This window comes from Poecile atricapillus, chromosome 21, assembly GCF_030490865.1.
Source record: "Poecile atricapillus isolate bPoeAtr1 chromosome 21, bPoeAtr1.hap1, whole genome shotgun sequence".
Lineage (NCBI taxonomy): Eukaryota > Metazoa > Chordata > Aves > Passeriformes > Paridae > Poecile > Poecile atricapillus.
In genome coordinates this window covers 932,470-956,857 of record NC_081269.1, presented here as the reverse complement: position 1 = coordinate 956,857, position 24,388 = coordinate 932,470, and the positions used below count along the sequence as shown (strand labels likewise).

General features: G+C 43.5%; 4 protein-coding genes across 9 annotated transcripts in view; 3 read left to right on the top strand and 1 right to left on the bottom strand.

Annotated features, from left to right (window-relative positions):
* Window positions 1-891: 891 nt before the first annotated feature.
* MED31 (mediator complex subunit 31) lies at window positions 892-3,337 on the top strand. Its single transcript, XM_058854209.1, has 4 exons — window positions 892-1,039; window positions 1,401-1,478; window positions 2,121-2,217; window positions 2,945-3,337. The coding sequence occupies exons 1-4, from the start codon at window positions 1,030-1,032 to the stop codon at window positions 3,135-3,137; spliced, it is 378 nt and encodes a 125-aa protein (XP_058710192.1). The 5' UTR covers window positions 892-1,029; the 3' UTR covers window positions 3,138-3,337.
* Window positions 3,338-4,327: 990 nt separating this feature from the next.
* Window positions 4,328-6,635, bottom strand: TXNDC17 (thioredoxin domain containing 17). The gene is made up of 4 exons (XM_058854210.1): window positions 6,318-6,635; window positions 5,566-5,647; window positions 5,225-5,300; window positions 4,328-4,616 (listed from the first exon to the last, which is right to left on the bottom strand). The coding sequence occupies exons 1-4, from the start codon at window positions 6,457-6,459 to the stop codon at window positions 4,548-4,550; spliced, it is 369 nt and encodes a 122-aa protein (XP_058710193.1). The 5' UTR covers window positions 6,460-6,635; the 3' UTR covers window positions 4,328-4,547.
* Window positions 6,406-18,609, top strand: KIAA0753 (KIAA0753 ortholog). Of its 3 annotated transcripts, none has more exons than XM_058854207.1 (16): window positions 6,406-6,545; window positions 6,978-7,112; window positions 7,861-8,473; window positions 8,976-9,079; window positions 9,377-9,439; window positions 10,276-10,491; window positions 11,567-11,774; window positions 12,840-13,036; window positions 13,952-14,121; window positions 14,403-14,486; window positions 14,649-14,736; window positions 14,939-15,112; window positions 16,157-16,238; window positions 16,882-17,002; window positions 17,143-17,367; window positions 17,469-18,609. In XM_058854207.1, the coding sequence occupies exons 2-16, from the start codon at window positions 7,029-7,031 to the stop codon at window positions 17,584-17,586; spliced, it is 2,547 nt and encodes an 848-aa protein (XP_058710190.1). In that variant the 5' UTR covers window positions 6,406-6,545; window positions 6,978-7,028; the 3' UTR covers window positions 17,587-18,609. The 3 variants fall into 3 exon arrangements, with proteins under 3 accessions (XP_058710190.1, XP_058710189.1, XP_058710191.1); XM_058854206.1 differs by having other exon boundaries at window positions 12,837-13,036; XM_058854208.1 differs by lacking the exons at window positions 16,882-17,002; window positions 17,469-18,609 and having other exon boundaries at window positions 12,837-13,036; window positions 17,143-17,355.
* A 731-nt stretch (window positions 18,610-19,340) lies between these two features.
* PITPNM3 (PITPNM family member 3) overlaps window positions 19,341-24,388 on the top strand; it is a 53,483-nt gene continuing 48,435 nt past the window's right edge. The window contains exon 1 of one of the 4 annotated variants that reach the window (XM_058854201.1): window positions 19,341-20,143. In XM_058854201.1, coding sequence (XP_058710184.1) covers window positions 20,122-20,143 — 22 coding nt within the window. In that variant the 5' untranslated portion in view covers window positions 19,341-20,121. Of the gene's footprint in view, window positions 20,144-20,239; window positions 20,338-20,599; window positions 20,693-24,388 lie in introns of those variants that run through there. The other 3 variants (XM_058854202.1, XM_058854204.1, XM_058854203.1) reach the window with 3 other exon arrangements.

Genomic DNA, 24,388 nt, shown 5'->3' with positions numbered 1-24,388 from the left:
CTCTGGGACTGACTGGCCTCCACCCTCATTCCTGTCAGAAGGGATGTTCATGTTCGAGAAGAGTCGTAGGAGCTGGAGTCCCGGGAATGTCACTCTGCTTGCACTGGGTTCCCCTGGCACAAGCAGCGCGTGTGTGACGGATTTTTCCCCTCAGACGGTGAAATTCCGTAGGGCTGGACGGTGCCGAGAGACGTCGTCAGGACAAAGCGATTGATGTAAAACTGAGTGCTGGTCGCTTAAAAAGACATTGGTTTGTACTTTAATGATTTCTGAGTTTTTTGGGGTTTGCCGTGAGCTGCAGCACAGCACCGTGAGAAGGAAGGAATTTGTATAGTGCCGTATTCAGTGTGGGGTTTATTTGGATATTGTGGTCTCTGAACACTCTTTCCAAGAACAGCTACTTGATGCCCTGCTGCTGTAACCCGGCAGGAGCTACTCCCTCACCCGCGGGAGTGAGGGATTGGTGTCAGTTGTGCCCAGCTCCCAGCACCCGAGTGTTCGCGGGCTGCTCTGCAGGGCACGTACGAGGGAACTGCTCCGATCAGTGCGCGGCTCTGGCGAGACTCGTGGGGTCGGGAAACCCAACCCTTAAAAGGACCCGCGATGGTTCAAGGGGCGCCATGTCAGTGTTTAAGGACGAGTGCGAAGGACGACGGTGTGTTAGCACACGGCCGAGAACAGAAATGGGAACGAACAGGAGCCGCCTCCAGCCCAGGATGGACAGCGACCCAAGAAATCATTCCCCGCCCGCCGGGCCCCGCCCCCCGCCGGGCCCCGCCCCCCGCCGGGCCCCGCCCCCCGCCGGGCCCCGCCCCCCGCCGGGCCCCGCCCCCCGCCGGGCCCCGCCCCCCGCCGGGCCCCGCCCCCCACCGGGCCCCGCCCCCCGCCGGGCCCCGCCCCCCGCCGGGCCCTGCCCCCCGCCGCCGTTGCTAGGCAACGGCCGCTGCGTTCCCAGTGTGCTTAGCGCTGCATTTCACCGGGCCGCTGACGGGGGTGTGCTTGTCGCCGTCGGGTGTGCGCGCCCCGGACATGGACGCAGGTGTGGGAGCCCGTGGGGCCGGTGCGGGGCCAGGGAGGAGCCCCGTGGGCCGGTGTTGCAGCCGCTGTCGGAGCTCCTCAGGCCCTCGGAGCGCCGGGTCTGAGGGAACGCGCTAGACCGAGAGCTCGCGGCCCGGGAAGAGGCCGCCGCACGGGCGCTGGGGCCCCTCTGAGCCCGCAGCCCCGGAGGCCTCTCCCGGGCGTGCCCTGGCCGAGCCGGGCCCGCGCACGGAGCTGTTTGCTGCTGCCGGCCGCGGCCCTCGCCCACCCCAACCCGCCTTGGTCCCGGCTGACACATCGACCACGATTGCTTTCTATTTGTTGTGTGGGTCCATTTCTTACTGTTTTTTTTCTCGACTCAGATGATACAGGGAATCGACTTCGATTCCAGTTGGAGCTGGAGTTTGTTCAATGTCTGGCAAATCCAAATTACCTCAACTGTGAGTATTTAAAGTAAATACCAAGACCCGGAGGAGTTAATATAGTTTAATGATATTTATTGTTACTGGTATTGTTAAATATTAAGAGAGGGCTAAACAAAGAAAAGGGTTTTTTACGGCATAAAGGTAGTCTGTAAATAATTTGTTTAACAGGTGGGTTGTTTTTTTTTATTTGACTGTAAAGTCTTTTGTTGGTTGGAATGCAAAAAAAAAAGCATTTATTTGGTGGAGGAAAAAAATAACAAGTTTCAGTCTCTTATTAAAAAGTAACATCAAGTTAACAGCATTCCTTCATCTGAAAACAGAATTTTACTAATGTGAATAGTTTCATATATACATAATGTTTCATATATACATAGTTCAATTTATACATAACTCTGTGCTAATTTTGATACTACAGTCAAAATTTTCTTTTTTCAAAAAACTGTTCCATTCAATGAAAGATACAAACCAAGACATGAGACTAATCAATTATTTTGTTGACGTAGAAATCTTATTTTGTCCTCTTTTTTTATTTGCCAAGTATAAATTAGTGAAATTTGATTGTAATGAGAAAGTTTTGACTTTGTGAATTTTTTCAAGTGTGCACATTTTTTTCACCCATCTGTAACTGACAATTCCTTATTTGTCATTTTATTTCAGTTCTCGCACAAAGAGGCTACTTCAAAGATAAAGCTTTTGTAAATTATCTTAAATATTTACTTTATTGGAAAGAACCTGAATATGCAAAATACCTGAAGTAAGTGCTAAATTCCCTTAAGTTTCTGCGTATTAATGGTTTGGCATTGACCTCATTTTACACACTGTACAGCAGCATGTCAAGGTTTCATTTCTGCCTATAATGTTACTTTTGTCCTCCCCATAACATAGATTATGTATGATTATGGTTATATGCAATCTGGATTTTCCTGTTTCCAGTAGTCCACATGTAGCAGCAATGGGGAAATACTATAAAAATTTCATGAGTTTTCATAGAATCTTCCTTTAAAGCCTTAGTCTGCACTTTTGATTGGTTTAAAATGAAACTGTTGAACATTAGGGTAAAAAAGCAGTAAGTGCATTTTAAGATTAATTTTGCATTATTGATGCTTGCATGAGACACAGGGTGATTTTGTGTATTTGCAAGTGTGCAAATTCATTCAGTTTTTGGGAAAATGCTTTTGGTCATCTCCTTTAATTGGGCTCTACAGTCATTGTAATTCCTATGGATTTGGTCTATCAAACCAAGCCACTGGGGAAGCTACTGCAAGCAAGCAGGAATGTGCATTTATTAATGGACCTGGATTCCTTGTTTCCTGTCCTGATGCTGCAGTTACCAAGTCACAGTGTGCAGGCTGAAGTGGTTTCACACTTAGGTAAAGCACATACGAATCACAACTAAAATAACAGCCCAAGAAGTACTGAAGACTCTAGATTTAGTGTTCCTTGTAAAAACCTGTATTAAAGTGTGCTTATTTTTAACCCAGGTATCCTCAATGTTTGCATATGCTAGAGCTGCTCCAGTATGAACATTTCCGCAAAGAACTGGTCAATGCTCAGTGTGCCAAATTTATTGATGAGCAACAGATCCTCCACTGGCAGCACTATTCCAGGAAAAGGATGCGCCTCCAGCAGGCACTGGCTGAGCAGCAGCAACAAAACAACACCTCTGTAAAATGAAGTACATTTGGAGTGTACTAGTGGAGTAGTGATGATAAGGTGTACTTTGTGTTAGTGAAGTATTTACAGGAGAGGAATGAACCCTTATGCAACTTTGGCTCTGGATGTGTGTCCCTTTCATTTGAATGTTTCAAGTGACTGGTGTTGTTTTTGTTTCATCTATTCTTTTGAAGACTAATAAACACCTGCAATTTATTTTATAGCATGGACAATTTTCTAAGAGCTTTACTGCAGTCAAGTTATTGATTCCTCCTGACTTTGAAAACAAAACCTAGATTTGTTACTTACTAATTATTTACAAAAAAGTGTAGCTCTACAGGCTGACCATGGGAAGCCTTTTCCCTGGAGAATAATGATGTGTCTTAAAGTGTCACTGAGAACTCCCTGCTACTTACAGCTCCAGGACAAGCAAAGGTGAAGTGATGATAGACAAAGTTGAAATTTGCAGTTTTTCCTTGAAACCAAGCTGCGCTATTACTCATCACTTCTGTTTCCCTGGAAGTGATTGTTGATGGAAGTTTTGCAGTTTTCCTTACAGCACATTGTACAGATAGAAATCAGGAGTGTACAGGGTGAGGTCTGGGGAGTGGAGCAGAGAGAAACTCTGCAGGATAGAGAAGGAAACAAGCTGTAGCTGTCTCTGTTCCATTAAACTCGGCTTCCTTGAATCTTGGCCTTTGCCCATGCAGGAGTGGCTGCTCTGGAATCTCTTTACACTCCATGTAATGAGAACAGGGTACATGGGGAAACATGCCATTGCTTGGAGTATTGGAGAAGCACTTGCCATTTATTCCTTTACGTTTTTTTATTGTAAGAACATAGCTCTTGGCAGCTGCCAGGATTTTAATTTTCCTATTTTCAGGCTGTATTTCTGGTGCATTCATGTTGTATTTCCTGTCCTTGTAGGATTAGGTACTCCCAAACTGTTAACCATTGGCATGTAATCAGTGATACTACAGCTGTCAGCCATCACGTTATCACACTTGGACAGAACACATAAGCCATTAAACATCTTTGGCATTGAAAATTTATCTTAACAGTTTCTGTAATTATGTGGTCAGACTTAGGAAGATTTTTTTCTGTTTCTCCCCTTCCTTCTTATTCATTTTAAGTGTAACTTTGCAGTTACACTTCAGTTAGTGCAGGCTAATCTCAGTTTCTAACATGAGCTCAGCTTCTTTGAAAAGAGGTCAGTTTGAAAACTCAAGTTTATTTGGACATAAAAGGAAAGATACAGTTTCTTGTGGTAAGATTTTAGTGTTAAGGTTTGGACCCAGAATTTCAGGACATTTATCTTGACTAGTCTGAAGTAATTAATTACAAAAGTTTTAATAAAGGTCAGTGATTCTTTGAAAGGACACTGCAGTAATTGAGATTACCATCTTCATCAAGGACTGACTAGTAAGGGCTTTAGTCTTCAGTAAATAACATGCGCACAAGCTCTGCTTTAAAACATTCTTCTTCGACCAGCTTCTGAGGCTGAAAGGAAAAGTTCATAATTAACAAACTGGTTCTAGTGGAGAGCCATTTGTACATACTAACATTAGCCACATCCAGCAACTGTTGTCCTGGGGGTCGAGGTAGTGGAGGTGGAACTAGAAAGGTAATAACAACTGAAGCATTCCTGAGGTTTGGAAGAGGGATTTCTAAGCAAGTAACTGCTAATTAACTAACATGTACAAGTTACAACTTGAGCTGCAGTCTGAGCCAAGTGCAATGCTCATAAATTGTTTCACTCCCATAGTTCAGTGTTTGTATTTTTCAAAAGTTGAGGAGTTGCAAAGCTGGAGCATTAACAATACGTAGCTAATAAGTTTCTCAACCCCTCAAGCACTATGGGCCAAGTGCACATACTCCCTTTACTGCATGTTTATTATAGACATTACACAATAAGCAGAATGGTTGTCTCTTGAGGAACTGTTTGAGGAATGGGGAGCAGAAGAACTGTTCAGAATGCTCTGGTCTCCTTGAACAAGAGAGGGTTCTCAGAGAATACAAGTGACTAATTCATTTACAGCCCTAAATTCCTGCCAGCGCCATTTCAATGCCTGTACCTGTAGATCCAGAACACAGAACAAATCACTTACTGTTCCGTATTTAAGTAGTGTAGGCACTCCTGTAAGTTTCAGGTTCTTCTTGAATTCATTGTTGGGATCCTTCCAGCTGTTCAGAAAGAAGGTGTTAAGCACAGCTTGTAGAGGGGCATTCTGAAGTTAAAATAGCTTCAAAATTATTCAAAGGCCTTTGCCTCACACCTTCCCAACTCCCTTCTCAAAACAAGCATGCAGATCATTTATGTCAGAGATGGTGAAGGCCTCAAAAAATTATTGTCTCCTTACAGAAAAGGACAGCTCAGTCAGTTTTTCCAACAGGGTAACCACCAGTCCACCAACAGTCATCCCATCTGTCAGCATTCAAAGGTACTTACTAGGGCCTATCTCCAACTAGACAGTAGATGAAAACTGACTCATCAGGCAGGTTATGAAGTTCCTTCCTCACAATTGGCTCAGCTAGAAAATAATTTTTAAAATCTGTTAGTACGTAATATTTGTGCTACTGAATCACACGTATTTACTTGGACCAGCAAGGCTGCTTATTAATGTTTTGTCTGCTTTAGTTAGAGATCTCTAATTCATTTCACCTGTCTACCCACAAGTTTTTCAGAGTTCATTATGTGCTCGAACACTGACTGGACTTGTGTTTGAGTAAAGGGCAATTTCTTCTCTAACACGTTCATTCTGTCCTGTTTTGGGTGTGACAGCTCAGCACGGCGCCCTACTGCAGGGCGACGGTTCCATAGCGCACCTTCACACCTGCTCAGACACGTAAAGCCCAGGTAGTTCAGCGCGCTGATTCTGAGAACCGCCTTCACCTGCTGCCGCCAGACACCTTCGGGAGGGCACCGCTGCGCTTGGACACGTTCAGCATAGGTGAAACTGACCGCAGGTCTCTCTGTTTGCTGGCCGTGCGCCAGCCTTCACCAGCAACCTGTGCCGCTCCATGTGGGCAACGAAAAGGGAAGCGCGGCAGCCCGCTCGCGGAACTGCGCCTGGAGCCCGGCACCGACACTGGGGCTGTGCTCGCCCGGCATTTTCCGGGAAGGCACCGGGAGCCCCTCCGGCTTCCCCATGACTGACACGGCCCATGCCGCAGGCAGGGCGCTCCCCCCACAGGCCTCACCCGTCACGCAGTCGGGACACCAACTCTTGCCCTCGGCGTCCTTATCGCCGCAGAAGAGCACGAAGATAGGCCGGCCGTGGTAACTCTGCGCCGTCCGCATGAACTCCGGATAGCCGCGGACCTGCAACTCCACCCAGCCCATGGCGGCAGCTGCTCCGCCCGGCCGCCGTAGCTCCGCGCGCTCCCGGCGGCCCCTGCGGCGGCGGGACCGGGTTCGAACGGCGCCTGGTGGGTCCAGGCGCGGCCTGGGTCGCCTGTCCTCCCTCCCTCTCTGCCTCTCTCTCTTCCTCCCTTCCTCCTTCCCTCCCTTCCTCCTTCCTTCCCGCCCTCTCTGCCTTCCTCCTTCCCTTCCTCCTTCCTCCTGCCCTCTCTGCCTCCCTCCGCCTCCCTCCTCTCTGCCTCCTTTCTGCCTCCTCCCTCCTGTCTGCCTCCCCTCCCTCTGCCTTGCAGCAGCGTCCAGGACCCGCTGGTGCCGGTGCCGCCCGGCACGCCGTGAGGGCCCGGGCCCGGAGCAGCCGCGGGACTTGGGCGGTTGCAGGGAGACCGCCCCAGTCTTCTCTCCGCGGCTCCCTCGGGCTGGTTCTCCCTTTGTTGCTCACGTCGGACCCGGGATGGCTTTTGCGAGTCTGAAATAAGCGTTTATTGTTCTCACATTCACAGCTGTGATCACAAGCAAGGGACAATAGCGGGATTTGCTCTCAAGCCGATGAGATGGGACTGAGCAAGACCGCGGTGTCTGAGGATGCATTCACCACCCAGCGATACAGGAATGAAGCTAAAGCTTTACAAACACAGGTACCATATGCCGTCTGTAGTGATGCTGAATTGGTTTTCTTTGTGATTGTAACAAAAAGATTATTCTGACCCACTTCGTGAGACAACCCAGCAGGGAGTGTCATACCAGCTTTCCTCATGTTGTCACACATTATCTTGACTCTGTCCTTTGGTAGGGGTAGAGATCACAAACTGTATATGCAGTTATTCTTAATTTTCTGTTGTGCTTCGATCCCAGTAGGCAGCTGAGCATGCAGCCACTTGCTCACTCTCTGCTAGTTGGCATGGGGAAGAGAACTGGAAGGTGAAAAGCAAATGCTTTCCTGTTTGTGTACACAAACAAAGCAAAATAAGGAATTCATTCTCTACCTCTTATCAGTGGGCAGGAGTTCAGCCACTTCCACTACTTCAGTGCATATAACAGTGACTTAGGAAGACAAATGCTGTTCACCAGTCTTCCATTTCTCCTTCTTCCTTGCAGCTCTTACTGCTGAGCATGATGCCACAGGGTGTGGAATATCCCTTTTGTCAGTTGGGGGTCAACCATCCAGTTGTTTCCTCTCTAGCTTCTTGCCCACCCTTAGGCTACTCAGTGGTGAGCAAGTGAGGAGCAAAAAAAGCCTTGTCCTCTGTGAGCACTACTTAGCAAGAATGAAAACATTGATGTTAGCACTGTGTTCAGCACAAATCCAAAATGGTGCCATCATGAGTTGTATCACCTGTTTATAGTGTTCTGTATAACATCAGGATTTTTTTACGCTTTGAACAGCTCCAGTTTAATAGAAGTGTTCCTGCAGTTCCAGAGAACTTGGCTCTCAGATTCTCTCATCCCCATCCAATTATAATAGAAAAACTGAAGGCATCCAATGATCAGAGAAATCTAGTTGGAAGTGAGAACCCCAGCCTGAGAAGCTCTGGGATGTTCTCAGTGGTATCTGAAGAGAGACTGAAATTGGCTGTTCAGCTGGCAAAAAGGGACATCAGACAAAGACGTCTTGAAGAACAAGTGAAACAGCAGGTATTTGGAGATGTGGTCAGTACACCATTGTGGACCCAGAAATCACGACAGCAGAAGACTGAAGTATTTGCGAGTCAAAAAACCAAAAAAGCCCTGAAGACTCAAACTCACTCAGCATGTCAGCAGAGGCTTGACCAGCCTTTCCAAGGGGAGTCTGCCAGCTCTGACGCGAACATTTATCTCTGCGTAGTTAAGGAGGGAAGGCAAATACCAGCTGTTTTGGACTCTCCACCCACCCATGATACCAGACCAGACACCAAGCCAAATTTAAATAAAAAAGAACATCAAAATATGCAGGAAGTTCAGCGTCTGCAAAAAGAATTGAGGAGCTATGTCGAGAAAATTGAAGAAATTATTAAAAAAGGTGTTGACTGAACAGTAATTATCTTATATAAATATACACTAGTTCGTTGATTTTTTTCCCCCATATTTGAGTTATATTAGAATTTATATTTATGTCTAGACTTTTGAGAACCACCTTTTTTTTTTTTTTTTTTTTGAGAAGTTCATACAAGATAGAATAGCTAGCCAGTTTAAGCAGTTGCTTCTTTTGTAGTAACTAGCAGGAGGTTTAACCATTTCTAATTTTGAGTGCTTTATCTACAACTTTGGCATAAAACTTAGAGATGGTTTTTAAAATAACTAACGAGCTATATCATATGAGACTTCAGTCAAATTCTAAATAGAAACAGGACATAGAGTTTACAATAACTAACATGCATTACTGTTAAAAGAACCCTGCACAAATAGATGGCTTGGTTCTGCATGGAAAAGGCTTATTACTAAATTATGTCTGTTGTCATGACTTAATTGGGATTTTCACAGGTTAAATTAGGATATAAAACTTTATATTCTATGCTTTTTAGGGAGAGATAGAGAACTCGATCCTGAAAACGAGCAGCGGCTTTGCACTAGGAGACAGCAACAAACTGCACGGTCAGCTCGGATGCTATATGTGCTCCAGCAACAGGTAGGAACCATGATTTTAAACAGATGCACAGGAGTTTAGTTTGTTGTGATGAATTTGTCAGAAACTAACTGGAACAAGAGAAAGTCAGTCGGGTTGTCGCTGAACTTCCATGGCATTCTATTTATTCTATTCAGTTTTTTCTGAATAGTGTGACTAATTTCCCTCGTGGCTGGACAGAAAGGTGAATGTCACTATTGGAAAATCGGAGATGCTACAGTGAAGATCTATTGTTCATTTATAGACATGGAACTAATTGTGACTGACTTGCTCCTCTCTGTCTCCTTTCTTGATAAACAGGTAAAAGAAATTCAGGACGATTTAGAGAAACTGAGTCCTCATACAATCAAACATACTAAAAAGGTAAGATGTAATTATCCTTCAGGGTGCAAGTAACTTATTGACAGAGTTTTCTGGATAATTGAGTTTGATTGTCTGGGGTGCAGCTGAGCTCTCTCCAGAAAGGGGATTTCCTTTGTATCTTACACATGTTGTCTCATTGTCCGAGAAGTATGGCTCACTTGGCCCGACACTGCCTTTGCTACTTCCTTTTTCTCCTCAGCTCTCATTTGCAGTAAATGAGAGGCAGGTGGTTGGTCTTCTGCGTTTATGTGGCTTCTAATTCCTTCTTCATTTCAATTCCTTTTTGCAAGGAATTAGCAATGTGTTCTACTCTTGACTGCTTTTTCAAAACTTCTGTTTGATGACACTCAGTCTTACCAGCTTTCTTTCTGATTTTCTTCTCTGCCCAGCACCTTTCAGGGGGATGGCTGAGATCACGACTTACAGTCTGGCCAATGTTGCCCTGTTGTTCTCTTGTCCTTTTTCAATTACCTGCATTGTCTTCTGTAACAAAACACAGAGGATTGAGAATATTCTTGTTTGCACGTTAGGCTCCAGCCAACAGTAGATAATAGCTCTATGTTGGCACAGGTAGTAGAAACATCATGACCTGTTATCCCCAGGCTGTTTTACCCGAAGCCAGCATGACATCGATAGGAGTACTCTTGTGAGGAATCTTGAGTAAATTACTTCAATGCCTGTTTTGCTTTTTCTCACAAATAAATGGCTTAATACCAATCAAAATTATTCCAAACATCAATGTTTCTGCATGAAATTTCAGCAGCATTTCTTCCAATAGTATAATATCCATAGAAACTATAGTTATTAAAGCATTTATTTATTTTTCATTTTTCCAGTCTCGAGCAGTATCCAGGCTGGCAGCAGCACACAGAGGAGCTGTACGAACCTTGCAGGCATTTGCCAATCAGTTTACAGATCAAACAGATGAGCAGATTCCTGCCCACTACAAGGAACTGGGCAGTCTCATTCGTCAACTGTCTCTGTGCTCTGCCAAACTAGAAGGGGATTCTTCCATTTCTGAAGTTATCATAGATATTTTGTTGCAAGTTGAGGTAGGAAAAAACCATTTGTTTTTGCTAAGGCAGGAAAGATGTAGCGAAATATGAGATTGTGTTCATGAAATGGCAGATTATATTACTGGTTTTGTTTTTATTTTTTAAAGGTCATATTTTCTAATGTTAAAAAGTACTTCTAATGTTCCTAAGCAATGGTGGTCTAAAAGAGACGTGCATCCTAAACACAGAAGCTACCTGCTGCTTGTTGATGCTGTTCCTAACTTTCTTGGCTGTCCTGGTAGAATGAGAAGTAGTAGTGATAATGGCAACAAAGCATCAGTTCCTAATCCATTAGTCATTTTCAGAACCAAGAGAATTAATTTTATACATTAGGTGTGCATTAAGTGTTTATTACTCTGGATGCATGCTTTAGTCATCAGCATCAGTGATGAGCACCTGAGCATCTCATATGGTGGTGGGTGCAGAGTTGTCCAGGCAGAAGATAAAGTTGTGGGTACAAGAACTACTTGGCTCTGTGCCCTTCAGATATCTATTTTATTGATATCTGATGACTTACAGATATCATTAGTATAATTGAAAAGTTCTGATTCATGTTGCCTGCTGCATAAATTAAAAAAAAAGCAATATCAGAGCCATAAGATGCTTTCCTTAAAAATACTGTTAAAACTGTAAGAGCTATGTCTTTAATTTTACTGTTATGACCTGCTTATGAGAACAGTAAGAGTGCTAACTGCCTGGGAATGGGAAAGGAGGTAGTTGTTTAAGTTTGGACATAGCATTGGAAGAAGTGTCTTTGTCACGATAGTTATGTGACCATGAAATTTTTGTTGGTCTGTAGCCCTTGTCTTCAATTCTTTTTGAACATTCTGTAAGCAAATGGTTTGCTGGAATCAGTTGTAAATATGAAATTGTAAGCCTTTTCAGTAAGATTTAAGTTACTAATATGAAAAAGCTTCTACGTGAACAAGCTATCAGGAATAATCACCATCTGAAAAAAAAACAAAATAAAACCAGACCAAAAAAGCTCCAACTGCTTAGAAGGTCTTGAATTTGCTTTTCATTACATCAGATTTACTGAGACAATAATTAAAACTCTAAATATTTGGTGCAGGATCTGAATTCACTGCTGGAAAACAAGCAAACATCAAAAACAGTGAAGAAATGTATTTCAGCTTCTCAGGCCAAATCTCCAAGGAACACTGAAACATTTCCAGCAAGAAAACTTCTCTCTCCAAAAGGAGAAAACAAACCTCTCACCTTAAAGGGGCAGCATGGACAAGAGTCTAAAAAACCTCCATGTGCCAGGAGTCTTTTGACTGGTTTGTATTTTGAATAACTAAATACCTTATTATCACTTAACCTGCCGTCTACAGTTCAATTTTTTTAGTATGGTATTGCTGTTCAGAAGTCAGTTAGAGGTCAGCAAATCAGTCTTAACAAAAACCAGGCTGTGGTTGTATAACTGCTCATACTGAAAAGTAATTCTGTGGCTTTGGCTCAGAATTCCCTTGGCTGGTACAATTTCTCTACTGGGAGCAATGGCTGTTTTATCCTGGCCAGTTTATTACTGTTAATGTAATGAACAATCACACTTCTCTACCTAGAGACATATTAACTGATGGTTAATCTGAAGACTTGAGGGTTTTCACCACTATCTTGCAATGCAACTGTTCAGAGCTGGCTTCCTATATTGTTCTTTTGCTTTGGATATGAAAGGAAAGGAACTTTATTCTTAAGGTGGTGTGAGATAAATTTACTTGAAGTATTTTGCCACCTTATGAAAGCCACTGTAAGTTCTTGCATTATTATATAAATTATATTAACTGTTTTTTTCTTTGTGGTGACTTTCTCATACCTCAGACTGGTTTGTACTAGAACAATAAGTATTCCCTACTACCCCCAGGTAGCAATAATTCCATATGCTGAGTTAATCTTTGGCAGTCCAGGGAGATAGTATATAAGCACCTAATGGTTTCCATGTGTCTTGATGCCTAAAAGAGGATGCTTTGTTACAACTGCCTAGACCCCATATAGCAATTGCACCCATGACTTGCATATATATTTTCAGATATCTCTTTACATACTTATATGTATATGCACACAAACCCCAGACCTTCCTGTTCATCAAGACAATGTAAGAAAGATAACTGCTTTTAATACTTGTCAGGAAATACAAGGCTAGAATTTTTCATCTTGTCTTTCATTTTTTAAAAATTATGGTAGAGCTTAAAAGTTCATAACAGAGGTAGCATAGTGCTACCTAGCATAACAGAGGTATCAAATGTAGAAATGAAGAGAATTCTTGCCCTTTCAATTTAGAGTTAACAGTTCATGTGTTATTTTTAGTATAGATAAACATTGACATGTTGCAAATATTTCAACAGTTCAACAGGCAAACAGTTGTGCCCATATATTACACAATAAATATCAAGAAGAAAGTGGCCCACCTACTTCAGAGAGAAATGCCTCTTTGCAAGGAAGCACAAATGTACTGGTGAGAGCTAGAGCTGTAAGAAAAGGGTCTGTCCTTGAAAGTGGTGCTTTGAAGAAGAAAAATATGTTATTGCCTACAAAACCACAGGTATGGAAGTGATAAATCATTTATGCTGTCTTCTACTTGTGCCCTGGGATTTGTTCTATAAGACACAGTCAAAGCCTTGCACTTCCTCACAATATTGCTATTCTGAGCTAGGAGACATAGGGGGTAAACTATGCAATCTGCCTGTTATTTCTAGTGCTTATGACTATTTTAGCAAATTATTTTCAAAAACGGTGTTTCTTGTTCCTTGGAAATATACTCTACAACTAGAAACAACAGAATTGATAAGGAAAATGTTTACTGAAACATTAATCAGGTTTGATATTAATGTGTGCTTTTCAATTTAAAATTAAAGCTGAAGTATCTTCCTCCTATGGTCATCTTGTGTCACAAAAAATGCACTCAGCAGTAATGTTGCGCTAATGTTAGTAGGAGAATATAAGTTACTCAGGCTTACTTAATTGGTAAATTATAAAACTTTACTATACAAGTTCTGATTTCTGCTAAGTCCTTGCAACCAGAAAGAAGCTCCATAGTGCAAACAAAACAATTCTTAAAAGACATGGGCTATATTTTGCTAGTAATTTGCTAGGATTTGCTTTTTATCCCTTCCTCAGAGGCTGAATACAATGTTACCTTGGAAACCTTCTATTTGGATTTATGAATAGTTAGCATAGAGTCTAATTCTGAAAAATCAAAATTAAGTTTTTTCTGCAGGAAGAGCAACACTGGAAAAGTTTGAACTGTTTGCAAAAATAATAGTTGCAGGATTAAGCATATGTTCCATTCAGGCACAGCTATACTTCCCTTTAAAGCACTTGTAAAACTTTCACATCCATCAACTGCAGAAAAGCCAGCAGGCATGATTTCAAGACAAAGTCTAAAGCAGAACGCAAAATACTTTAAAAATTCAGCAACTGGAATATGTGTTTTTAATGTGATCATGTTAATTTTAAGGGAATGCTGAAATCTTTAAACTCAAGACGGACAAACCCTCTAGGAAAGCATGCCCGATTTCAAGAGTCAACTATAGCTTTCCAACTAAAAGAGAACAAACGACCTGTTAAGGAGAGCAAAATGCCTTGCATGCCTTCAAAGCCTTCACCTCGGTCTGTTTCACCTAAGCGGTATGTTTGCAGTCCCTGGCACCCACCTTTGCACTGCTTCTCAGTGGAGAAGCTTCTGGATCTGTGCTAGTGACTAGGATAGAGTTGGCCTGGCTTCAGTCCAGTGGCACAGCACAGCTTGCTGTCACATAGCTGCTCTCCTTTCCCGCTTGGCCCAGAGCAGCCCCATTCCCTAAAGCCTGGGAAGAGCCAGGTCTTTAGTCTTTTGCCCGAATTGCTTCCTGGGAGTCAAGGCCAATGTACATTTTGTAACTTACTATGCTACTGTGCTATTTTTGAAGATTAGCAAGGCTTGAAGCAAAACATTCAAGAGGAATTCTAACTCACCTTTGCAGAGGAGAAATGGAAAAAATACAAAAGTTGAGGTAATGACTTTCTTTGAAAAATCATATAAGGAGTGTCAGATCTGAGTTTCTCCCCACTCCCAACAGTCCTCCTAAAAATACATTTATATAGTTTGGTGTTTAAAATTATTGTTGTCGTACTGGCTTTCAGAATGGCATTGTCATTTGTTCTTCTTTGTACAGGTCACGAACTGTTTCTCCAGCCCAGTGTGCAGACAAAGCTGGGAAGGAGGTACAGGAGTGGTCAGAGCCTCCGTTAGACAGGACACAGGTAGTACAGACAAGATCATGCCACTGGGTGAATGATGCCTTGACAGCTGTCAAATTTTTATAAAAGAGCAACAAACAGTTTCTTTTCAACTTAATGGAAGTTACCTTTGTTTTGGTTTGGGTTTCTTTCTTTCTTGTATTGAGTTTGTGTCATTTTGTTTTCTGTGGCATTTGTTTTTGGGGTTTGTTTTTTTTTTAAGTAGCAGGTTGCAACAAATGCAGATATTCTGAGTGAAAAGCTATTGGATGATCTTTTGGAAGATACTGCTCAGGAGCTGTGGAGCATGGATCAGCTTGAGAGACTCCAGACTGAGGCCCTGCCTGTGGCTGGCACTGGTAGCCTGGAGTCAATGTTGCAAAGAATGGAAGAAATTGAAGTAAGATTTTCGGTCTTGGTTGGTCTCATTAGTGTTCATTTCTTATTTGCTGTCCATAAATTATAATAACTGTAAGTATCTGCATTCTTAAATGAAGCAAGGTCTGATTGGATCAGTGTCTGAGATCAAAGACCTGGATGGAGTTTGTGCTTCCAGAAAACACCGTGTTAGAACAGAAGCAGTGTTTGATGAATCTGTTGCTATAAAGTTGGCAGACCTGAGTTTGCATCCCATCTTAAAATTTTGTGGCTTAAATCATTGTATATGAATGGGAGAATCAGTATGGTGATTATGTTGATTGTCTAGCAGATTGGAAAGTATTTTAATATTAATTTGAATTTTTCCCTTTTGTGTGCTATAGAATTTCAGTATTCTAGTAGCATGACCATCTTGAGGAAATATGCTCTGGCAACCCAAAGTATTTCACAGGGCAGCATGGAGAAGTCAGATGAATACATGGTTATCTGTGCCTTTTATTCATCTTTCTATATAAATATTCATACATAAGGTTATAGTTTACTTGACTTGAGCTTTCTCATGTATTGTTTTCTTAAAAAGTTTTCTTCAATCTGTTTTTTCATCGTTTCTGGTTTGAGTTCTATTTTGACCTTCTCTGAAATTTATTGTGACTTAGAACTACTCAGTTTAGTGCCATTTACTTCTAGAGATCTGTTCATTAGTTGGAAGTGTGAAGCTGCAGTGTCCTTTTCCCTGAGGCACTGGAGCACACATTTGTATTCACTGTTGGTGAGACAGGAGCAGTTTGAGGGCCCCTCAGTTGTTTGGCTGAGGGCTGTTGGTCTGAAATGGGAGGAGTTCCCGTGGGACTGGCAATTAGTTTTGTATTCAAGTATGACATTTTGAACAAGATAAATGTCTGTGTTTTCAATCCCCCAGCCCTTTTCTGTGTTGTGTTACCAGCTAAAATAAGCCTGCTTTGCCCAAGGAGGACAATTGCTTGTTTTCCTGTTGGTGATAATCAGTACAGCTGAGCTGTGTGTATGTTACACACTTGACTGACTGATGTTGTGTGTTCCACCACAGATGTACCAGGAGGCTGTCCGCAGGAGAGTCACACAGATTGTCTACAGTGACTCCCAGTTCTGGGCCCAGGAAGACAAAATGGGTAATTGTCTTTTTTAACACAACTTGGTTTTCTTATAAACTGTAGGTTTAAGTTCAGGTGTTTTGAAATCAAAGTAATTGGATTATGTGTGATCAAATAGCACCACTTGGACACTTTTTACCATAAGTGCTTCTTTTAGAGCACAGTTTCTAAGATATAGTTCTAAAATCAATACTTTATCAGCATTCCTTTTCTTTATCCTATGGTTTGATTAACACAGTGAAGCTACATTGGTTTTCCACTGGATCACATACAACTTTACTGAAACTGTGTTGTTTAACGTAAGTTGGAAAGTCTCACAGTAAGACTGGTGAAGATTTACCCCAAATCTTTATGGATTCTTTTTCCATGTCTTGGATTTACCATGGAGTTTAATAGACTGTGCTATTTTTACAGTGATATTTTCTATCTCTGCTAGAAGCACCCACTGGCAGCACAAATGATTTATACTAAAGGTAGTACTTCTAGAATGCTCAGCTTTAATACACTGAGCTGAATTTATGTTTTTTCTCACTTTGAATACTTCAATTGCCTGAAGGACTTGCCCTTAAAAGAAACAAGTCTTTGTAAGGACTTAATCTGCAGTAGATCTAGTTTTTCTCTTTCAAAAAAACAATTTAAAATGGTATTTTCTTCCTTCTAGAACAACAAATGGCATCAACAGCTAAAAAACTTATGTCTCCTCATCCAGTTCAGATAACTAAATTAATCAGACACACAGAGCTGGAAACAGACATTTTATTTGAAAAACCATTTGACAGCACGTAAGTGGAATAATTGGCCCCACACTAAACTGTGGTGCATAAGACCTATGTGACTTCATTCCAGTGTTTTCATTACACTGACTCTTCAAAAAGAGACTTAAAAATTTGATTCTGTCTTGATGATTATTTTATATTTCCAGTGATATTGATGAAAATAAAGAAGCAGAGGAGAAATTGCAGTCTGGAAGTTATGTTCTGCAGTCCTTGCCTCTGAAGTCTCTACAGAAAGCGTATTCTGTGTCTGTCTCTGTGCCAAGCAATGTGCTCCAGAGCATCTTGGATTATAACAGCAGATACAAGCATCATTTAAAGCTTATTTCCCATGAGGTGGTGGGCAATTTTGATCCATGGAAGATTGCTGAGAGGTATATGAACTGTCTTTGTGGTTTGGAAGTGAAAGACTGGAATTTGAAATCTGACTTTCTGAACCTTTTCCTTCTCTTTTTTTGCCCTCCCTCTCCCTTAGTCTTGCAGAGCAGCTGACAGAAGAAGCCCTGTGTGATGTGGCAGCAGAGCTGCAGGATGTTTGTGAAGACTATGCAGAAGCTGTGTTCATGTCAGAGTTTTTGCAGCCAGTGCAGTGAATTCTTTCCCACCTGCCCTGTCAATGTCAGCCTCAGCCTGACAGTCTGTGAGATTTTCTGCACTGGATCTCCATCAAAGATTCATCTTAGGTTTTTTATAAAACCATTATAAAAATGTTTTCCTTTTCAGAAAGGACTTCCTTACTTTTCCTTTTATTGTCTAATTGCCTTAGCACATGCTACACTGGGGTGAGCTCTTTTGGAGATGTGGCAATCCAGTGAAGGATTCTCATGGCACAGCACAGATAGATGCAAACACTTGTCACTGGCTTAGTTGCAGGTTTGCTTGGGCTCTTGCCGTCAGCTTCAGAAGGGAGTTCCTGAGTACCTCCATAGTACATAATGTGCATGGTACCTCCTTAGTACATAATGCAAAGGCAAAACAAGACCTTTCAGTAGAAGCATGTGATAGAAATATTACTTTCTTTTTCTTAAACTAGTCTGAAATGTTACATTTTTATCAGCACTTAGTGATTCAAGCCCACATTCCTTTCTCTTAAGAATCCCATTAAAATCAAGAACAATGAAATAAATGAACAATTGGTATTTCTGCAACATTAACTTGTTTGAAGTAATCAAAGTACTAGTTTGGGTTATGTCTGGAGTCAGAGCAATAGTAATAATTACTTAACGTAGTACACTAGGGAAATGCAAATTCAGCCCTTGAGGTAACCTAGAGAATATGAGTCTGTTTCCTTTGTCAGTTTTTTTTCTCCAATATTGTTCAATCTATAACACATTCATTTTTAACCTTCTAAGATTATTTTTATTTTCTCTAATTAGAAAATATATTTTAAAAATAATTTTGTTTCTATTGAAGCCTGGTTTACTATTTCAATCATCTTCAAATGTAATGACGTAAATGTTACTGCAGAAGTGGGACTTCGCTGATATGTGGTTTGTGTAATTTAAAACAGCTGATTTCTAAAATTGTAAGTCAAAAATATTAAAGCAATAGTGTCTCTATGTGTATATATGCGTGTGAAAGTATTTTGAAGATGTTTTATTTTTTAATAAACAACACTTGTTTATTATCACTAAACACAGTTTTAGTTTAACTTCCCTCTGAATCCATTTGGCACATAGCACAGCATATTCTATGATTCTATATATCCATGGTCTTTCTCTAGGATTGCTTTCTTTGGTGGCTCAGTGACACTGTAGCACCTTTGGGAAAGCAGTCCTTGTCAAACCTTTTAAACAGGACTTGTGTCCAACAGCAGAGGCAATGTGGCTCGAGGGCTAACTACAGCATGTAGTAGCACTGTCACCCATAGCTGGGGGAAGGTGAACCATAGTTTATTTGCAGCTGGCTCTGGAGGTGGGAACTGCTTAACTGTCTATTCCACTTAAGGCTCAAGCAAAACCACTTAACTCACCAAGTTCTCAGGGGTATTTGCTGTGGCTCTTGAATAAACTGCTAAGCAATACCCTAGCAAATCACATAATTATCTTTATACCTACCAAGTTGGTGTTGGTACAGAGCCTGTAAGTGGCTTTAGGACTTGGTTGTACTATGCTTGGTTCTTCAATTGTAGGATTTTTGGGGCAAAACTTCTGTAACTGCCCTTTATTTGGTAGTGTTCTGACACACTGTAGTAACATAAAATCCCTCCTAAGCTCTCTGCCAGCCTCTTCCCATTGTTTCTACAAGAAGGGCTGTGACTCAAGATGTTCCTTAAGATGAATTTCTTCCGGCTGTTGGGGGTTCTGGAGAAGTTGGCATCTCTACTTTTAGAGGCATGCTGCCAGTGAAGCTCTTGAAGAGGGACGAACTCTGTAAGTTCCCTTAATTCGGCTTTCAGCAGACTCAAAGCCACTTGCCTATTGCTGACCTAAAAGGCAGCTTTGCAGTTGTTCAACCACTGCATTGACACGGGGCCTGGCAACACCCAGAGGAATGTTGCTGTTCAAATCCAGAGCAGCCACTCGCAGGAGCCGGCTTGGCCGGGGCCGTGCCGCGGCAGCAGTGCGGGCCGGAGTAGGGGCAGCGCCACTCAGGGCCGGAGCCGGGCGCGGTGCGCGGCAGGAGCGCGGCGCGGGTCTCGGCCCCCCCCTGCTCTGAGGGGCGCAGAGACGGCGAAAGAGCCGCGACCCCTCCCCGGGAGGCGTGTCATGAGGGCTGCGGGCGAAGCGAACTCCCGGCGGAGGGTCCTTGCCGGCAGCGGCGGGGTGAGACCCGGCGCCGAGCTCTTGCCCGGGGCGGGCTGCTGCTCGCACCTGGTGGCCGCTCTCTCCAGGCCCTTTATGCGCAGCCACGTCCCCGTGCTGGCCCGGCCCGGCCCCCGCTCTCCGCGGAGCCGCTCACTGCGCCTTTAGCGACGGCGGCTGCGCCTTTAGCGGCGGGCAGGCGGCACCGGGCGGCGGCTGCTCCCGGCGGCTCTCGGCTGCGTCTCTCAGCGCCGCAGGCAAGGGGGCGGCGTGGGGCATCTGCTGGAAGCCGATGGGGCGCCGGAGAGCAGGGTGCCGGAGCGCCCAGCGGGCGAGCACCTGACACGGCTGAGGACGGCTTGGCTGCGAGCGGGCAGCCCTGAAATGGCGAAAGCTCCGCTCCCAGGTAAGTGCTGAGCCACGCGGCCCAATGGGGCAGTCCCGAGGGGGGAGAGAGGCCCCTGGGGCGGGATGGGGCGGCCCCGAGGGGAGCACGGGCCCCGGGGGCGCGGCGGGGATGAGGCTCCGGCGCGTTCTCCGCCCACCCGCGGTTCCGTGGCAGCCCCGCTCCGCGTCCTTCGCCGTCGGCCCCGCGGAGCGGTGAGTGCAAACTCGTGTGGACGAGGCGCGGATACGTTTGACCTCCTCGTCGTTACAGAGCACGGCCCGTTCTGCTTTTGGCGCCCGCATCTGCCGGTGCCGTGGTCAAGGCACGGCCGTGCGGGTCTGCGGGGCGGCATCGCAAGCGCCCACGGCCGTCGCCGCTGCTCGGCCTCCTCCCCGCGCTCCGGCCGTGCTGCTCCGGGAAGGGTCTCTCCCAGCTCCCGGAGAATTCCGTGGCTGCCGCTCACTCGGGAGGAACCGACCGGGAGGCAGCAGCCGCGGTCGGAGAACAATACAGGTGTGCTGTTGGGTGGAATTTGACGAAAGCCTGCGCTGCGCCTTGCCCATTCAGGTAACTCGTGCTCCCTCTGGAGCCTGAGCAGTGTGAAGGTTGGAGGCCGGTTGGCTGGGGCTGAGATCAGGGCTTGAAGATGCTCAGCAGCAGCAGCAGCAGCAGCAGCAGCAGCAGCAGCAGCAGCAGCAGCAGCAGCAGCAGCACCCTGATGTCCCGTGCATGGTGGCAGGTGCAGCCTGGACGAGGTAGCATATGTTCTGTGTGCACGAAGGCCGGAACAGATGAGAGTGCATCTGCTGATGCAGAAGTGGTTTCCTTCTAGGTTGCATGCAGAACCCATTGCTGCGGCAGGTGAAGGCCTAACTGCTATGACTGTATGGTCAGTATGTGACACTTGCCTGGTGTTTGGTGTGAGGTCTGGACACAGCTTTGCAGCTGCATGGCAATTTCAAAGCAAAATCCAAAAGGGTGGTTTTTTTCCAGCACTGTTTATTTCTTCACTCCCCCAAACTAAGCATGGATTGGTGGCAGCCTGGAGATGTAACACTCCAGAATATGAGAGCATTAATAATTTCAGAAGATGCGAATATAGGATTGAACAAAACGTTTCTTTTCTGTCTTTGGAAGATGAAGATGTAATGAAATGGGGGGAAAGTCTCATGGTTGGTTTTTTTTCTTTGTCATTAGTTTACAGTCCTTTTAGGTTTGATAAGAAAATAAGGCATTGCTTTTGCTTTTTGTGATACATGAGTAATGCAGCTTGCATACATAGTTTCAAATAAAATTTTGCACAAGAATTTTAAAGCATAGTACTTGTCTTGGATGTGATTTCACTGACAAAGTATGTATTTTGAAAGGAGCTTTGTGATGTCACTACTTATTGCAAAGAAAATAAGAGTACACCATTCACAGAGGAGGTCTGGAAGAAACTATCTGGTCTAGGCGTAGGGAAAACGTGCTGCTTTTATAAATTGAGCCTACCAAATTTATCAATGTGAGCTGCAATATGCACAAATATAAAAAAGTTGTTTTGCTTGTATGTATCCTCCCTTGCAGCTCCTGCCAGTGCTGTAGCCTTACCTCAGGAAGACCAAAATTGTAGTGAAAATGTGCTGTTTGTTCACTGTTGAATAACAGGTGTGCTTGTAAAGGGCTTTTAGACATGGCTCACACTTGACATTTGAGTAACCAGATCTCACCTAGTGAATTCCAGACCTTAAGCACTTGAAGAAGTGCAGAAATGCTTGGGCATTTGCAAGAGTTGGTTGTAAAACCACAGAGACAATTGTAGATCACTACCTGACATGTCCCTGTGGGAGAGGTAGGGTATCTGCTCTTCAGCTCTGACTTCACTTTTAACAGAGCACAGTGACTCAAAAATGCCAGAGTCTCCTCAAAAAAACAGAATCTCTGCACTGTGAAAGTAGAGACTCTCAGCTGTGTTGCAGGCAATCCACCTACAGTCACTGCAGGAAAAGGTTAGAGAATATTCATATCTTCTCTGGTTTTGGGGAGTCAGTTTGGAGGAGGTGATGGCATTGCTGAGAGGGAGGGTGAAGTTAATTTCTGCTGGGGAAGCTGGCATCTGAAGTGTCAAGAAACAGCTCTGGCAGATGTACCATGTTTACAAGAAAGTTTGATCTAGGATTTAAAGTCTGAACAGTCATGTTAAACCTCTTTTCTCTCTTCCTTCACCTCACTAATAATGCTGTAAAGTGCAAGACTGCAAATGTCACTGGTACCTTAAAATAGGGGCTTAAAGGTCTGCATGGCTTAGTTTCTTGATTTGTTTTCTGAACTCAGTATTGAAATACATGCCCATCCTTACCATCTGCTGCAGAACTGACAGTGGAGGAATGTACAGAGTAGACAACCAGGGATTTTTTGCTGTGAAATTGCTGTGAGATGAAAGACACTGAATGAGGAATGGGAGAGAGGAGCTGGTTGTTTTGGATACTTCTGACCACAGTGGCATCTGGGCTGCTCCATCACTCAGATCTTTCACTTTTTGACAAGAGAACCTGCAATTTGTGTGGACTTTTTTCTGTCTGTAATTATGTCTGGCTTTGTCAGCCATGTATTTTTGACAAGGGAGCTTGACATCTTGACTTGGTCTTCCACTTTTTTCTTCCTCATCCCCTTTTGGCCTTCCCCATCCCATTTCTCACTCCCTCCCTCCTGCCTCCCACTGTTATTTTTCCCTTTTTAGCCTCACAGTTTTGTAGGCCTCCCACTCCATTCCCCCCCACAGCCCCTTCCACTGAGTGTTTCATTTCAGCTTCAACTGATTTCATTTCAGTTCCAGTCTCTGATGCAGATTCATTCTGTGATTTTAGATGAGTTCTATGTGGCCCTGCTGTCAGTGATGGCATATATGGTCCATCTTTTTTGGTGGTCAGTGTGCAGGCAAGGGCTTCCTCTGATCAGCATCTCCCTCTGTCTTTTTTGAGCTCCTGAGTCTTAGGAGTGCCGCCAGTAGTTAAATTTGCATCCTTGTAACATATATCCTCAGTTTTATGTTTTCCAAATAAGAAATACAACATAACTAGAAAATAATAGTGGGTGAACTTGGCCTCCAGTTAAGTCTTAACTGCATAGTCACTAGGTAACTCTGTGTGGGTAGCTCAGTTAAATCACTTAATGGGTAGGCAAGAAGCATCTGAATCCAGCAAAACAGAAAGAAGTATTATTATGCAACAGCAGTCAGTAGCAATAGTGAAGGTCATTCCTCCTACCCAGCATCTCTATGCAAATGGAAAAATTACTTGTGATTTTTAATTTTATTTGGAAAACTGTCCCTGAATTCAAAATGGTACATTTCTAAAACAAGTTTTGACAAGTGGAAATGTTTTAATCTGTGCAATAGAGTCTATTTTTTTATTATTTTTTAAATTGAGATTAATTCAGTCCTCAATATTTGACTGTGTAAAAGACTGAGTCCCCAGTCTGAGCTATGAGAACACTGTGTGCTGTTTCATCTCTACTTAGGTGTGGTGATAATATTCAGGAGTGCTTTCTTTATGATTGCCTGTCTTCTGGCATGTGTTTATCTCTGGGCTTGATTGGAAATTTGGAAATGTTTCCAAGCAGAAGATACAAAAGAAGGCTGGGCCTGCTGCAAAGCTTGAAATCTGTGAAAATATGAAGTGAAGTGAATAATACTGGATTAGTTTTACAGTAAAGCCCATTGCTGTAATTGCATCCAATGAAAACTGCTGCTCTTATCCCAAGCTGCTTGAATGCATCTTCCTGGCAAGTCTGCTGTGAGCATACCTGAGCTGGGATGGCCTCTGGAAATGGCCTGTGATGCTGCCAGTACACAAGGGGCTGGTATGACTGGTATTTGGATCATCCTGCTTACTTTCCATCTGTCCTGCTTGCCTGACAAGGTAGCCAGGAACACGTGCATTGGTAAGGAGAAGAGGGAGATGCTGGAGTGACTTTTAAACTGATGCTTCTGGACTGAGCCTACTGTGCTGCTAGTCTGCCCTCACAAGTGTGTTTCAGGAATGAAATCACTATTCTTTAATTCCCAAAGTATATGTACTGGTCCTGCTCATGAAGTGCTTCTGTAAATAGTGATGTGATGACTCCAGTAATGGGGTTTTTTTTTCAGTTGCAGTAAGTGTTTTTAAAAGCTATTTCAAAATGAGGAGAAGGCAGATCCAGTGAAGAAAGGTAACATGGCTGTGGTTTCGCAGCAGGGCTAGGCTTACTTCCTGCTGCATTTGAAAATTAATTTTATGCTCATTA

Bases quoted from the DNA above. Each gene is read 5' to 3' on its own strand.
- MED31 (XM_058854209.1), top strand. The intron at 1,479-2,120 runs GTGAGTATTTAA...ATTTTATTTCAG, and splicing joins AAATCCAAATTACCTCAACT to TTCTCGCACAAAGAGGCTAC. The intron at 2,218-2,944 runs GTAAGTGCTAAA...TTTTTAACCCAG, and splicing joins GAATATGCAAAATACCTGAA to GTATCCTCAATGTTTGCATA.
- TXNDC17 (XM_058854210.1), bottom strand. From the start codon at position 6,459: ATGGGCTGGGTGGAGTTGCAGGTCCGCGGCTATCCGGAGTTCATGCGG. The intron at 5,648-6,317 runs GTGAGGCCTGTG...ATTATTTTCTAG, and splicing joins GTGTCCCGACTGCGTGACGG to CTGAGCCAATTGTGAGGAAG. The intron at 5,301-5,565 runs GTAAGTACCTTT...CTTTCTGAACAG, and splicing joins CTAGTTGGAGATAGGCCCTA to CTGGAAGGATCCCAACAATG.
- KIAA0753 (XM_058854206.1), top strand. From the start codon at position 7,029: ATGGGACTGAGCAAGACCGCGGTGTCTGAGGATGCATTCACCACCCAG. The intron at 8,474-8,975 runs GTGTTGACTGAA...TATGCTTTTTAG, and splicing joins TGAAGAAATTATTAAAAAAG to GGAGAGATAGAGAACTCGAT. The intron at 17,368-17,468 runs GTATATGAACTG...CCTCTCCCTTAG, and splicing joins CCATGGAAGATTGCTGAGAG to TCTTGCAGAGCAGCTGACAG.